Here is a 16709-nt window from a genome sequence, read left to right as displayed (position 1 = left end):
TAGGGTATAGTATACTCTGGTTCCTTTATGCACCAATGTGATGTAATATACTTTAATTACATTTTACATCAATAAATATCAATATACTTTATATTGGATGGATATTATTATCTATGTTTTCTATATTTGTTTGATATTATGATCTATACTTTCTATTGTGTGTGGTGGATGGTGATATATGTTGTGTATTGTTGATGGTTATACCACTAATATGGTGCAAAATATAATGGTTACTTTATCTGTTAAATTTTTGTGGTTGCTACTAATTTTCTTTCTATGTTACTAATAGGGTTCTATACTTAGTTGGTTTGCATTTAATTTAACATGGATTCAAATATAAATTATATGGATTCAGATGGTGATACCATTGATATTATTGATTTAATTGAAAAAATAAATTCTCTTGATCTAAATGTTTTAAATTTAATCACGATAAGAGTAATTATGAGATTCTTTTTTTATTATAATAATTTCTAATGTAAGGAAAATAGTAATAGTCGATACATATGGATTGAATTTGTGTGGAATACACTTAATGGTAATTCTATAACATGTCACCAATTATTTATAATGGAAAGACATGTATTTATCAATCTCTAAACCATTTTGGATGAGTGAGGTCCACTAAAGATGAAATTATATGTTATAATTCAAAAATGAGTAGCAATGTTCTTATTGATAGTTGTTCATAATCAAGGGCAAAGAATACTTGCAAATCAATTTGATCATTTACTTCAAGCAATTAGTAAATATTTCAACATAATTTTATTCACTATGACGAACTTATTAATGTCTTTAATTGTACATCTCAACCTAATGAAGTCCCATCACACATTCATAATAATTATCATTTTCCTATATTTTAAGGTAATTTCTTGTATATATACTTTAAAAAAATTATTTTTATTAATATTTATAAATTAATATATTGAAATATTCGAGGATTGTTTTAGAAGCATAAGAAAATACACGTTAGTATTTTTATCCAAATAAAAGAATAATTACAATATCGATGACGCAAGGGCCTAATATAAAATGTTATGACAATTATTTATTTGACATGTAGTTTAATCATGTTGTAGTTGGTTGAGAAATGGCAACTAATGATTCATTTGTCTTTCTCGATATACGGAATAGTCACAGTTTAAATTTTCTATATCTTTTTATCAAGTTTGTATATGAAAGATTCTCAATTATATGTGTTTATTTATAATATTAGAGTAAAAAAAATTCCTATTATTTTATGAATAATAAGTAAATATTTTCTAGAAATATTGGTTACTCACTCATTAATGGTTATTTCACACCTTATCGAGGTGTCCAATAGCATTTAAAATAGTATAAGAGATCACAGACAAATGGTCAAAAAGAACTATTCAACTATATGCATTATTTCCTTCAAAACATGATCAAACAAATTTTTAGGGTTTTGAAAATAAATTGATCAATATTGAAACTGATGTGTTCATATGGTTTAGACAAACAATGAAATATTATTGTTACTTGTATTATATCAAATAATTTTATTAGAAAACATGTCATTATTAATAAAAAAATTTATTTATTTCGAAGAAGAACAATCCATTAAAGAAAATATTAAAACTAGATAAGAGTATCCGATTATCTTATTAGTAGGTCATCATAACTGATAAAAAAATAAAAATACATATGGATTTAATAGTCAATGCTATTTATATTGACAATCATTGACACGTTATTCACATTATTTTGTTCATTACAATTATTACTTTATATTTTAAGTGTTAACACTATTATTCAATGTTAAATTTCATGCTATATTTTATTTAAATTAAATGTATTACCAACATTTAATACTTATTTGTGATTTTTTTTGTATATGATGAATAATATTTATGACAAATTAAACATATCCACTACTTTGTTTATATGATCGAGTGACAACATTTGTGATGACTAAAATAAAAAAAACATTATTGGAGAATGTTTTACAATTGTCTATTTTGATAGGTAATATTGTATTAATATTAATGTTAATGCTTATGATATATAAATTGTGATGCCCCGCCAAACGCTAACACAAATCCCAATGTCAAATCTCAAGGTAGTAGGTGGCATCTCAAAATTTCAGCATGGCTTCCTCTATATATGTTAGCGTTCAACGGAACACAAAACCTGATAATCTAATATAACAAAACCTGTATATACAGATGCAAACATAGGAAATTAACAGTGGAAGACTAATTACATCTAACATGTAAGTAGATCAGAGTGCGGAAGATTTAACAATATACAGGCTTACCAAAATACTCACTCTAGCATCGGCCTAAACTCTCAATCCAAAAACTACATACATCCTGGATGAAACTAACAACACTAAGGGATGTAGCTCTAGTTCTCACCAGGCAATAGACTCTGATGGTCGATCTGACTGATCAGATACTCCTCAATTACTGACTCTATGCCTGTCTCGGTAACTACAAGTACTGAAACTAAAAAAATAGGAAAGAAATGGTGAGTAACGAGAGTTACCCAGTAAGTCCACAACCAATTCCTACTAATAACCCTCTCTAAACATGATCGAATAAAGCATATTGAACATTTTAATACATGCAATGTTTTACAAAATAAAATACGATCAACTGGTACATATAGCCAGGGATGAGCAACTAAATAGTTTAAAATCCACATAACATCAATCATCCATACTCATTATACATTTTTCATTTTATGCAAATACAATTGCAACGTTGAAATAATAGACATGCTTTTTAGTTTATAATTCAAAATATAACAATAGATACATAATACAAGTGGTGGAGTATTGGAATTAAAGAGTTGGGATTCACGACTGGATCGTTCCCAGTCGAGACATGATATTCCTCAATAACATCGTAGTTCCTGATTTTGTGGCTAATCGCTATTTACCACGCTTGCGAGACCATTTATTCGGCTCACGCTGGCCGTTTGACGTGATCGTAAGCAATGGGTCTCGTTTTGATGTGTCAGAATGTTCGACTACTACTAGATTGTTAGTGATCACTGACTAATCATCTTCGTCTATGCCTATTAGGCGTGCATGTGATTCCCAAATGACGCTCCACTCGTATACGACTACCTTTACAATACACGTTCACTGGTAAAGATAAGAAATGAATGGACCCGGATTCCAATTGTGACTCCACTCTCATACGCATCCCATACCACGTATGAGCTTGGTGGCCCCTACCGTACATCCCAGGATAGTGCACCCCTCCTGATTTTGTGACGCACATTCAGGCATTCACAGACCCTTTACCAGCTCACAAAATAGTTATATATATATATATATATAGATATGATTTTTAATTTAAAACGAAAGAGAAATTAACAGAATAGGGTTGAGAATGGATATCCAGTTCCTACCATGCAACTGTGGCCACCCGACCTAAAATAAATAACAGTACTCAGCGTAAGCGCTAACATAATCTTAAATAAACATGCAACCCTTTCATTAATAGCCTGGATATCCTTTCACCAACCTACACACAATACACAATGTAAAGTGCAGACATCACCCCACAGGTGTGATTATGATATTTTACCGTTCATTCCCTTTTTCATTCTCTCGATATTCTCACTTTTCGTATCTTTAAGTCAAACCATTCATTTTCAATTTTTCAAAGTCATTTTTGGTCTTTCTATTGAAAACCATCGATGTTTATTCATAATGAGGTCCCAACGATGCACGGAACCAAAGTTTTTAAAAACAAGGAAAGCTGGTAAAAATTTGGCTAAGTGTCGGAAACTCAATTTCTCAAAGTTCTCGAAATTGAAAATGGATTGTTGGAAATAAAAGCCTCGATCATGAGATTCGACACCATATAGTTTTTGTAATCTAATTTAAAATAATACGAAAGTTATTACATTTTGAAAATTTGCCGAAAACGTCGAAATCTACGTTTTGTTCTTGAAACCAAAATTTGAATTTTGATCCTTTGAGATTCGGATCTCAAAACCATTTTCATTGTTCCGAAATAGGGGGTAAAATCTTAATTTCATTAAAGAACTTAAAGTAAATGGAAAGTAATTTACTTAAATGTTTTTAATGAAATAAAGGGTAAGAAATCAAGTATAGGCAATGAGGAGGGCAACCCAAGAGTTAGAGTCTGATTTTGACTTAAAATATACTGTCGGCAGCAGTAAGATGTTCTATCGGTGGAACCGACGGAATGGTCATCTGTGGGACCGACGGTCCTGCCGCTTCATTCTGTCGGTGGGTGTTGGTAGGACCAACAGTCCTGCTGACAACACTAAACTTCCTCGCGATTTTTGGATTTTTCGATCCTTTCTTTGGATCTTTGTTTCGTTCTTCAAACCCTTCAACCCACCCATGAATTCAATACTTAAAGCATAGATAAAACACATCAAATCTTTTATTTTTAGCATGATTTTCAATTCAAACAAAGATTTCTACGATTTAAAACAAACAACAAGTTTTGTTAAAACAACTTAAATACACATTTCGAAATCTAAAGTTATTAACAAGAATTGAAAGTCTCTTACTTGGTTTGTGGTTGTCAATGGTGATGAATCAACACTAAGGATCAATGTTTGACGGCTCGAAGTTTCGAAAGTGGTTGAACTCGGGTGCTAACGGTGTGGTTGGTCGTAAAACCCTCTTTGAAGGTGTTCTTCCCCTTTCTAATGACCAACAACGACTCTCCTACGATTTTGATGAGGTTCCAAGTGATTATAAACAAACCCACTTGCTGATTTTTGTGGGAGACCAAGAGAAAGAAAAGGAAATGGAGGTTAGATGGGGTGAACACGTAGAGCTCGACAACGCCGACGACTTTGCCTTCCTCGTCGAGGTTCAACTCGGACTTGATTAGGATAGATCTTGATAGGAATGGGTTCAAACCCTAGGTCTAGAAAATGGTTGAGTTGAGTTCTTTAGAGAAGAGTGAAGAGGTGAAACGAGATAAAAGAAAGTAAGCTTTCTTTTATAAGAGGGTTGAGAGCATTTTGACATTTTCTACTTATTTTTATTTTTGACGAAATCTTAACCTTTCGAACTCGGAAAATAACAAATGAGTATTCTATTTCGAATTATTTTTCGTTGCGGATCTAACGGTGTTATCGAATTTTCCTGATTCTCTCGCTAACAAAATTTCACTGTTTGGGTCCCACTAACACGAAATTCGAGGATTTTATAATTTTTTCCTCCAAACTCGAATTCGAATTTACTTACAGGTTAATATATATATTCCAATTCTTTTGAATCTAATAGCGAAGTCGATTTTCCTCAAAATTATCATAACTATATTCAAGTATTTTACTCTAAGTCTCTTCTTCGATATTTTCATCCAAATCGTACCATTTAATTTTCTCGAGACATGAGTTGAAAATTTGGGATATTACATAAATAGATTGATAATATTAATTTATGTGTTATTTTACTTTATAAGACATGCATGATCTGTAATGTGAATAGATGAAATTAACGTTATCGATGATAATGTCATTTAAGGTAAAATGATAGAGATAACGAAGAATGACAAATGCATCTTGTATGCATTTGTCAATACATATTTTTAATATTTTTATTTATTTTAATTCTAGTGATTACATTCATTTTGATTATTATCTTTAAATAATGTTAGAATACAATTGTATTTTATAGGATGTTATATAAGTGTGTTATGTGAATTATATAAGTATTTTCTTTATATGGTAAATTTTCATAAGTCAATTTTTTAGAGAATATTATGTTAAAATTATAATATTTATAAATTTATCTAAATTAACAATATTAACTAATTAATTTTTTTCACTTTTATATAATATTTTTATATCAAAATAATAAATATATTAACATTAATTAATTATTTTCATAAATTTTTAATAAAAAATAATTAAATTCATATATTTTAGTATAATTATATATTTATTAAGGTCATTCTATTTAATTTTGTGTATTCTTGATACATTTTACTAGAATCCAATAGCTATATCAAATATCAATTAACAAATTCTAGTAAACAATATATTAAAATGTCTCTTACAAGTTTTTCAAAAAAAAAATAAGAACATACATGTCAAAAATTAAAAAGAATAAAAACTTTGTTCTTCATTGTCATTCACTTCATTTCAAAGAACTTGTGCCACCTCTGACCCAACCTACTCAACCCTATATTTAAATTCAGAGAATTGTAAAAAAAGAAATAAATAAAAGAAGATTAAGATACATTTATTTATTTAAAAATTAAAAAAATATTACATTCGAGACAAATGCTACAATCAGTATTGCGACAACGTGTATGCACCGAGAATATTATGTAAGAAATGCGCTGTAGTATTTGATTACTAGACTGAGAAAGCTAATACTTATCACCTCCGTGACACACAAGTCATCTCATAAAAATAATAAATTTAATACAGTGATAAATATGATTATCACATAACAAGATAGGAAAAATAGAATGTCCGTCTTATCATTTTCTTTATCCAAATAATTGCATAAAACAATACAGAGTGAGGCAATGAACTACTATTTCATATTGAATTTTAGGAAAGTTAAGGTTTCTAAATACTTATGCAAACTATCCATGACTATAAACATCACTATGAAATTGTATATTATCAATCATTAATAAGTATCAATGTTCTTATTGATAAAATGTCATAATCAATAGTAAAGAATAATTACAAATTATTTTGATCATTTACTTCACATGATTAGTAAATTTTTAAATATAATTCTATTAACTATGATGAACTTATCAATGTCTTTAATTGTACTTCTCAATCTAATGAACTTATACCACACATTCGTAATAATTCTCATTTTTCTCATATTTTAAAGTATTTTTATACATATACTTTAAAATATATATTTTTATAAATTAATGTATTTAAATATTCGATGATTATTTTAAAATAATAACATAACACAAGTTAGTATTTTTGTCTTAATAAAAGAATAAGTGAAATATCAATAACTTAAAGGACATGCATAATCTTTTATTCGAATAGATAAAATTGACGTTATCGATGATAATATCATTTAAGGTAAAATGATAGAGGTAAAGAAGAAGAATGACAAATACATGTTCTATGCATTTGTCGATACATATTTTTTATGTATTTATTTATTTTAATTCTTGTAATTATATTAACTGTGATTGTTGTTTTTAAATGATCTTAAAATATAATTTTATTGTATAAGATGTTATGTGAGTGTGTTATGTGAATTATACATGTATTTTCTTTATTAGGTAATTTTCATCAATCAATTTTTTAGAGAAGATTGTGCTAAATTTTGATAAAATTATAATATTTATAAATTTATCTAAATGAACAATATTAACTATTTATTTTTTATACTATTTTAATCAAAATAGTAAATGTATTAACATTAATTACTTATTTTCATAAATTCTTGATAAAAAATTATTATATTTATATATTTTAACATAATTAAATGTTTATTAAGGTCATTCTATTTATTTTGGTGTATTTTGTATATATTATTAAATATTAAAGACATTTTGATTATTTTACTAGAATACAATAAAATCTAACAGGTATATATTAAATAACAATTATCAAATTTTAATAATAATGAATTAAAATATTTATTACAAGCCTTTAAAAAAAAGAATATGTATGTCGAAAATTAAAAATAAAAAATAAAAATTTCGTTTTCCACCGTCATTTACTTAATTTAAAAAAGAACTTATGTTACATCTGTCACAGTCAAGTCTCAGATTTAGATTGAGATAACTGTAAAAAAGAAACAAATAAAATAAAATTAATATGCTTTTCTTTATATAAAAATTAAAATGAAAAATATTACATTCGAGACAAGTTTTACAATTAGTATTAAAATAACGTAAATACATCGAGAATATTGTGTAAGGGATGCGTTGTAATATTTAATTACTAGACTGAGAAATTTAATGTTTATCACATTAGTTACAAACGAGTTATCTCGCGTGTATAGTAAATTTCATCTAGCAATGAAGATGATTACTATATAATATGATAGGAAAAAATAAAACATTCATCTTATCGTTTTTTTTATCCAAATAATTACATTAAGGTATGATTATTATCTTTAAATGATGTTATAATATAATTGTATTATATATAATATTATATTGATGTGTTATATCAATTATACATGTATTTTCTTTATTAGGTAAATTTTCATAACTCAATTTTTTAAAGGGGATTGTATTAAAAATTTTGTGAAATTATAGTATTTATAAATTTAATAAAATTAACAAATTATTTTTTATTTTTAATAATATTTTAATCAAAATAATTACTAGACTGAAAATTTTGATACTTATCACTTCCGTGACACATGAGCCTTCCCGTAAAAATAATAAATTTAATGTGACAATGAATATGATTATCACATAACATGATAGGAAAAATAAAACGTCTGTCTCATCATTTTATTTATCCAAATAATTGCATAAAATAGTTCAGAATTAAGCAATAAATCATTATTTCATATGGGGGATTTTAGGAAAATTAAGATTTTTAGATATTTACGAAGACTATCCATGATTACTAACATCACTATGAAATTATATATATTTTCATTTAAGAACAAGTATAAATGTTCTTATGAATAATATGTCATAATAAATGATAAAGAATATTTGTAAATCGATTTGATCATTTACTTTAAATAATTAGTATGGATACAAGATTTTCGTTTCCAAATATCTTATTTACTTTGGGGGTTTGGAGTCGCCACCATTCTTTTTGTAAAAAAGGTGTGAATGATCACACAGGTTGTACTTTTTTGAAAAATATGTAATTTCAGTATTTAATAACTCTCGTACAAATATGATTTATTAGTCCAACTCTGAATCTAGGTAAGGGGGTTCATATTAAGTAGGGAAGGTGTTAGACACCTTACTCTCTCCACCGTTGGTGGTAACTTCAGATTCGATCGATTTAAAAATAAATAAAAAATAAAAAAGATTTGATATGTGTCCTCTAGTGCAAGGACTTTGATATTGGTTTACACCGTTGAGGGCCTCTTTAGTGATAAATAGCCTTTCGATGACTCAAACCCTTTGTGGTATGTGTATATAAGTATAAAGAAAGGGAAGGAAAGAGAAATGGTGTTTGTTTATTATTTTTTTATTCAAAGACCCACCTTATTCTTCTTGATCTTCAAAGATGTACTTCCTTGATTTTTTTTATTTACTTAAGAGAGTAGAGAGTTAAGAGTGAGTGCTGAGTTGAGGATTGAGAAATTATTTTTTTTAGTATGTATTTTTTCATTGGGTAATTATGTTGAGAATGAAAGGATTTTATTAAAATTTGGGAGTTATTTTTTAGGTAGAATTGGGTGAAATGATGAGAAGATGTAAAATGGTGTGAGGTTTGTGAGAGGGGTGTGTGTAAATTAAAGAAGATGGAAGGATATTTGTAGAAGGAGATTGAAATTGATCATTTGTGATCCAAATGGATTGGATCTTTCAACCCATTTGGGTTGAGTGTTAGGTGGAATGAAATGAGTGATGCTTGATTGAGAAAATAAGGGTGTAAGATGGTGATTCATTGGCTGAGTATTTAGTGAGTTGAGGAGAGTATATTTTGATTAAAAGAATGAGTTGTGTAAAATAATAGTTGTTTAGGTTTTTAGGAGGGTAAATAAAGTAATGACATGTGTCAAAAAGGGTGTGGATATGGAGTGTTAGATGAGTTGATTGGAAAGAATGAGTGTTTGATTGAAGAGAAGGGGTGTGGGTTTAATATGTGAAGATGAATTTGTAAAAAATGATGAAGGCATGTTAGAGAAGGGTATGGGTTGAGATGTAAGTAGATGATTTTTTTAGGAAAAAATGATGGGGGTAGGTGATGAGTAGGTTTTATACCTACGAATTAACCACTTTTAGATATAATATTTTGTTAATTTTAGAGTCTTTTAGTTGTTTTTATTTAAGTTTAGTTAGTTTTATACTTTTTATGTGTTTATATGTTTTTATTTGATTTTTATGCTTATTTTACAGATTATGAACAATATGGAACATTAGGATGTTTGCATACGTTTAGGAGAAATTCTGGACTCAAATTTGTTCACTCTAGGAAGAAGGAAGCTAAGCATACAAGCTAGAAAGTCTTCAAGCCGCAGTTTGATAGAAAACGAGGCCGTGGCGGGAATTCAAGAAAGGCATAACAGAAATATAAAAATACAAGTCGCGGCATGATATATTGGGAGGCCATGACCTGCTTACGTTTCCAACTTTACACGTTAATTTGTAGTGACCGAATTAGAGACGGATTTTGGGACTCTTAAACCCTAATGACTCCATATCTATAAATAGGAAAGTTTAACCCTTATTTGGGGACAGAAGTTTTGGGATTTTCTTTGAGGCAGAAGATTGAGAAGGAGGACGGGATTGGAGATCGGCTCTTGAGTTTTATCTTCTTTAACTTAACTCTCTCTTAATTTGTAATCTAAGAATGACTGAATACTTTTGTGATTTTTTTTTCTTTTCAATGATGAACTAATTTCTATTCTAGGATTATAATGGAACCCATTCATGATATTTGATTAGTTTTCTTTCTTTCTTCTATGATCCCACATGTGATTGTTTATTTTATCCAATGTTAATGCGATTTGATTAACTGATCATTGATTGAATTGATTTGGATGAACCTTAATAATATCGACAGAGTTATTTTGTGTTCATGACCTAGATAGATTAACATATGCTAATTTGAGATAGGAATATACTCAGGTTGCATGTGCATTCCTTATGAGAACTTATTCTTAATGAATTATTCTTGATTTGATTCTCATAGGCATATAGGGAATTAGTCTAGAAAAGTATTTTTACATGACCATCGAAAGAGGCTTGTAGAGAATTTAGTGTTCTTGGATGACAACCATAGTGGATTAATTTATCATAGAGGGAAGGAGAATTAAATCAAGTGGATTGTTTGGGGGAAATTATAAACCTAGATTTTATCACTCATTGATTTTAAATCTGCAAGTTTATTTTCTCCGTTAGTTTTCTTGTTTAGTTAATTCCTATTTTTAACTTTTGTTTGGATAAAATTAGAGTGAGATAAATTGGTAATTAGCAATAGATTGGTATTTAGTCTCCGTGGGAACGATACTTTCTTATCACTTTATTACTTGTTTCGATACGTATACTTGCGTGCGTAAATTTAAACAACAAGTTTTTGGCGCCGCTGCCGGGGACTAATTTATTAATCTTTTTGTTAATATTAATTCAATCATATTTGATTTTAGACCAAATTTCTTTTTTGTAGATATTTGGCAAGTGTATGCGTAGTACGGGAAATTCGGAGCTTGTTCCTTTTGATCTTGAGATTGAGAAAACTTGTCGAAGAAATAGAAAGAATAAGCAAGAAGCTTCTCAACACCATACAATGGCCGACCAAACTAATGGTAATGAAGGTCCTAAGTCTATGCGGGACTATGCTATTCCATTAATGGATGGGATTCACACTAGTATTCGTCATCCAATAATACAAGCCAACAATTTTGAACTCAAGCCGACTACTATTCAGATGGTACAAGTATCTCAGTTTGGGGGTTCACATGTTGAAGACCCCAATGCACATTTAGCTAATTTTTTAGAGATATGTGCTACGTTTAAGTATAACGGTGTTGATGATGATGCCATTCGGCTGCGACTATTTCCATTCTCATTGAGGGACATGGCGAAGAATTGGTTGAACTCATTGCCAAGGGAATCTATTACCACTTGGGATGACTTGGCGAAAAAGTTCCTTGCTAAATATTTTCCACCGTCAAAAACTGCAAAGTTGAGGAATGATATCACTACTTTCGTGCAGTTAGACAGTGAGTCTCTCTATGAAGCCTGGGAGAGGTATAAAGATTTGCTTCGGAGATGTCCTCATCATGCTCTACCGAAATGGTTGATTATCCAAATTTTCTACAATGGGTTGGTTGGATCTATTAGAACGATTGTTGATGCTGCAGCAGGTGGATCTCTTATGACGAAGACCTTTGAGGATGGGTATAATTTATTGGAGGAGATGGCCTCTAACAACTTCCAATATCATACAAAGAGGATGAATCCAAGAAGAACAGCAGGAGTGCATGAATTAGATATTCTTACAGCTTTGACTGCTCAAGTGGCATCCCTATCTAAGAAAATTGATTCATTTGGACTTCATGTCATTCAAACTCCTACCGTTACATGCGAGATTTGTGGAGACAATCATTCGGGAGATATGTGCCCTAATAATCCAGAATCTCTCAATTTTGTTGGTAGTAGGCAGAATAACCCATACTCTAACTATTACAATCCGGGCTGGAAAAATCATCCGAATTTCTCATGGAGTAATAATAATCAAGTTTATGCCTCTTCTTCTGCAAAGCCCATGTTTCAACCGAGTTATCATCCTCAAGCTCTCTCTAGAGAAAAAAGCCTTCTTTGGAAGATCTAGTACATCAGATGGGAACAACACTAATCATTCATGACAGAGACTAGAACTCAATTCCAAAGCCAAGCCAGCTTCTATTCGGAATATAGAAATTCAGTTGGGTCAGCTTGCTTCAACAATTAATAGCCGTCCTCAAGGAACCTTGCCTACAACACAGAGACTAATCCAAAAAGAGATGGTAAGGAGCACTGCAATGCTATCACATTGAGAAGTGGAAAAAAGTTGAATGATGTTGTCAAGGAACCGGATGTTGTAGTGGCAGATGAAACAATTTCTAAAGATAAGGGTGAGCAAGAGAAAGAAACTACAAAAAAGGAGCATAACACGCCGGACTTAGAAAATATTACTCCTTACAACCCACCCACACCATTTCCTCAACGTTTTAAGAAACAAAAACATGACGAGCAGTTTGCAAAGTTTCTAAATATCTTCAAGAAATTGCATATTAATATCCCATTCGCTGAAGCTTTAGAGCAAATGCCAAGTTATGCCAAGTTTTTGAAAGATATCTTGACTAAAAATAGGCGATTGAGTGAATTTGAAACAGTGGGTTTGACTGAAGAGTGCAGTGCTATCATTCAAAGGAAACTTCCAGCAAAACTTAAGGATCCAGGGAGCTTCACTATACCATGCACAATAGGTAACCAATTCTCTGGTAGAGCTTTATGTGATTTGTGATTTGGGGGCTAGTATTAATCTAATGCCACTGTCTATATTTTAAAAATTGGGATTGGGAGAAGCTTGGCCTACTACTGTGACACTCCAGTTAGCGGATAGATCACTAAAGTATCCAAGATGAAAAATTGAAGATGTGCTTGTTAAGGTTGACAAATTTATATTCCCTGTGGATTTTATTGTTCTTGATATGGAGGAAGATAAGGATGTTCCAATCATTCTTGGCAGACCATTCTTAGCCACAGGTAGAACTCTTATTGATGTGCAAAAGGGAGAGTTTACTATGAGAGTTCAAGATCAAGAGGTGACGTTTAATGTTTTCAAAGCTACGAAGTTCCCCACTGAAGAGCCTGAAGATTGCTATAGAATTAATGCAGTGGACACATGTGTTCGACATGACCATGAAAAAACACTCCCATTTAACCAGCTTGAATTAGCAATCATTAATACTTACAATGAGAAAGATTTTAAGTGTTTTGAGTTGGTAAAATCCTTGGAGACTGCATCAAAATTCTCTCGTTCTAAACCAAAATTTGAGTTGTTAGAAGTACCACCATTAGGTTCTCATTTGAAGTTGTCAACTCAAGAATCGTCATCATTAGAGCTCAAGTCTCTTCCTAGTCATTTGAGGGAGTTGAGAGATTACAAGAAAGCATTGGGATGGTCCATAACGGATATTATGGGGATTTGTCCTTCTACCAGCATGCAGAAAATCCGTATGGATGAATATCATAAGCCCTTTATTGAGTACCAATATCGGCATAACCCAATCATGAAGGAGGTGGAGATCTTTGATGTGTGGGGAATTGACCATCAAAAACCCACCATCACTCTAGCAGACCCGACGTGATTTCAGAGAAAGTCAGGCTGAAGACTTTAAAACAAGCACTTCTTAGGAGGCAACCCAAGTGCTCTAAACTCTCTCTTCGTTTATGTTGATTTTCATTATTCTTCGTTATTTTTTTTATTTCAAAAAAAAATATATATATTTATTTAGTTTGCTTTTATTAAAATATTTAGAATTCTTTTTAATTTTATTTAATTATGTTGTGTTGAAACATGTTGGGAGTCTCTAAGCAATTCAAGGGCATTGGCAACATGATGCAAGGCTGTGGAAGTACAAATTGAAGAGGCCGTGGCATCTATTCATTTACAGCCGTGGCATCTAACAAAAACAGCAGGTCCTGTTCTCACAGTTCGAAGATGCCATGGCTTAACTCTTTTCAGGTCAAGGCATTAGTCCGTGGCAGAACTGATCAGAAATATTAAAATGGAGGCCATGGCTTAACTCTTCTCAGGCTAAGGCACGAGTCCGTGACAGAACTGATCAGAAACATAAAAATGCGGGCCATAGCATGATATTCTAACAGGCTTCGGCCCAAACTCGTACTCACTTAGAAAAGGGTTACACTTGCCCTACTATTTCTATTGTTACACAATTTCACAACCAACAGTCTCTTCGTGCCTCAACGATAGAAAACTCTTCATCTCTCTCCCTCTTCTCCAGCATTATTTTTATATCTCCCTCTCAATATCCAAGGGTGGTGAAAGAGAGATCAAATCTGTGACCATGATTTCATCAAATTTCAACGGATATTTCGAGTACTTTCTTTGCTGATTTGACCAAATCAAGTGAAACACCATCAGGTTTTGTCTGTAAGTCTTACATTCAATTAACCTATGTTGCATATTGTGAATAAATATTTGATTATTAGGATTGAAAAATTTGAGTTTTGATTACACTTGTGGTTGTTTGGGAGTGTTTGGTGGATTTAATTGGTGATTGGTGATTGATGTTGAGTGATTGGTGGAGTGATTGATGTTGGAATGGGTGTGTGGATTGTTTGATTGGTGGAGTACTATGTGCTGCAATATGTACGATCTTTTGTGACAGTAGCTGGTATTACTAAATTTTGGGGAGATCATTAAATTTTTGTGCACACCAGGTGTTTGTGAAAAGTTCAATGACAAAGAGAGAGGTTGGGAAGGTTAAGTGTTGCAAATTTTGGGGGTTGTTTGATATACATGGTGCTTGTTGGATATAATTAAGTGTAGTTGCTATACTTTTCATTTCGACTGTGGGTGATTGGGTTACTATTACTTATTGTGGAGTCGTGATTTTTAACCACCGATTGTGAAAAGTAACAGAACACGAACTTCAACATTTCATCACTACCACCAGGACTGAATGATAACAACAATGAAGATGGCGCGGATGATGCTGATGACTCCTGACCGCCAATAAATATTTCAGGGAAGTTCTTTCACCTACCTTTGATTCTAATTGATTACATTGGGGACAATGCAATAACTAAGTTTAGGGGTGTGAGTAGTATTTTTTTGAAAATTTTTCTTTGATTTTTGTGTTTGCTTTCATGTGTTTAAGTTTAGATTTGGCATGTTTAAGTTAGTTTTAATTTCTATTCTAAAAAAAAAAAAAAAAATTGTGTTTTGTGATGATTTTTGCCTGATAATCTGCAGCCAATGATAATGATTTTGATTTAGTACATACATGATTCTTAGAAAATGATGGAGGTTGAACTTGTCTGTGTGCTTAAATCTAATGAAATTCATCCTTGTTTTGAATTTTTTTACATTGAGTTTATAATCTTGATGCACTTGGAGAATGTTTATGCTTTTGAAAGTAATCCATGATCTCAATGAACTCTAGAACTTATTTGATTGTTACTCGAGGCGAAATCCTAGGTTGCACTTGATTAGGGACATGATTTAGGCCATTCTTGGATCGATTGAGCCTTTTAAGCTTACCTATGTTAATTTTATCACTAGTCTTCCTCATTGAGCCTTGTTTCCAATTTTCTTTGGCACCCACAACTCTAACCAAGCCTTTTTGTCTAATTTTTCCAAGATTTGACCCATCACCTCTTAGGCATATTGATTGCTACTGGATAATTTTGAGCTATGCAAATAAGGGTTGAAGGTGAAGTTCATGAAATGTGGAAGGCAAAGTTTCAAGAATATTTAGTTGAGGGTTCGGAAATACTTATGTTGAAAAAAAAAAATTCTTATTACTACATCCCTTCTTGTAAAAGAATGCATTGAATCAGATAAGTTTGGGGGTGCAGTGGGTTATAAAAAAAATGGTGAATAAAAGGTTGACAAGGGAATGAAGTGAAACAAGATTGAGAATGCGGAGTGACTTAATGTTGAAATGCAAGTTTGCGCTCTGTGAGAATCCTAAGAGATTGATGTGTTTAAGGGGTGATCTAAGCCACAAAATTTCCTTTCATCTTACCTTTAACCCTGCCATACATTACAAGCTGAATAAAAGTCCTATTGATTCTTGATTGAGTAACAACCTACATTAGTAGAGAATAACATGAAAAGTAAGCCTATGGAGTTCATCAATTTCAATATCTAAAGATCACTTGTGTTTACTCTTGATTGCATAAATTGATTTGAGTTGAAAACTAATTAAGTGATAAGAGGTTGTTTGCACATATGTGGATGGTTCAAGGTGAGGTTGAATGACATTTGGGTTGAAAATTTAGACTGTTTCAATTTCTAAAGTTTTCTTTTGAATTATTAAATTTGCACAATCTTTGAGGCAAGTGTGGAGAATCAAGCTAGTATCATCA

The 16709-nt window shown here is 31.1% G+C and overlaps 1 protein-coding gene and 1 non-coding gene across 2 annotated transcripts; one reads left to right on the top strand and one right to left on the bottom strand.

Moving 5' to 3' along the window:
• The first annotated feature begins 11286 nt into the window (after positions 1 to 11286).
• Positions 11287 to 13113, top strand: LOC147389194 (uncharacterized). The gene is made up of 2 exons (XM_086419751.1): positions 11287 to 12255; positions 12562 to 13113. The coding sequence occupies exons 1-2, from the start codon at positions 11287 to 11289 to the stop codon at positions 13111 to 13113; spliced, it is 1521 nt and encodes a 506-aa protein (XP_086275877.1).
• Positions 11788 to 11894, bottom strand: LOC147389195 (small nucleolar RNA R71). Its single transcript, XR_015171070.1, has one exon. It is a non-coding gene; the product is annotated as a small nucleolar RNA R71 (small nucleolar RNA).
• Positions 13114 to 16709: the final 3596 nt, after the last annotated feature.

Source organism: Akebia trifoliata, chromosome 12 (assembly GCF_017979445.1).
Source record: "Akebia trifoliata isolate Shusen 1 chromosome 12, ASM1797944v1, whole genome shotgun sequence".
NCBI lineage: Eukaryota > Viridiplantae > Streptophyta > Magnoliopsida > Ranunculales > Lardizabalaceae > Akebia > Akebia trifoliata.
This window is presented reverse-complemented; position numbering and strand designations above follow the sequence as displayed.

Bases quoted from the DNA above. Each gene is read 5' to 3' on its own strand.
- LOC147389194 (XM_086419751.1), top strand. From the start codon at position 11,287: ATGCGTAGTACGGGAAATTCGGAGCTTGTTCCTTTTGATCTTGAGATT. The intron at 12,256-12,561 runs GTTGGTAGTAGG...AACAATTAATAG, and splicing joins ATCCAGAATCTCTCAATTTT to CCGTCCTCAAGGAACCTTGC.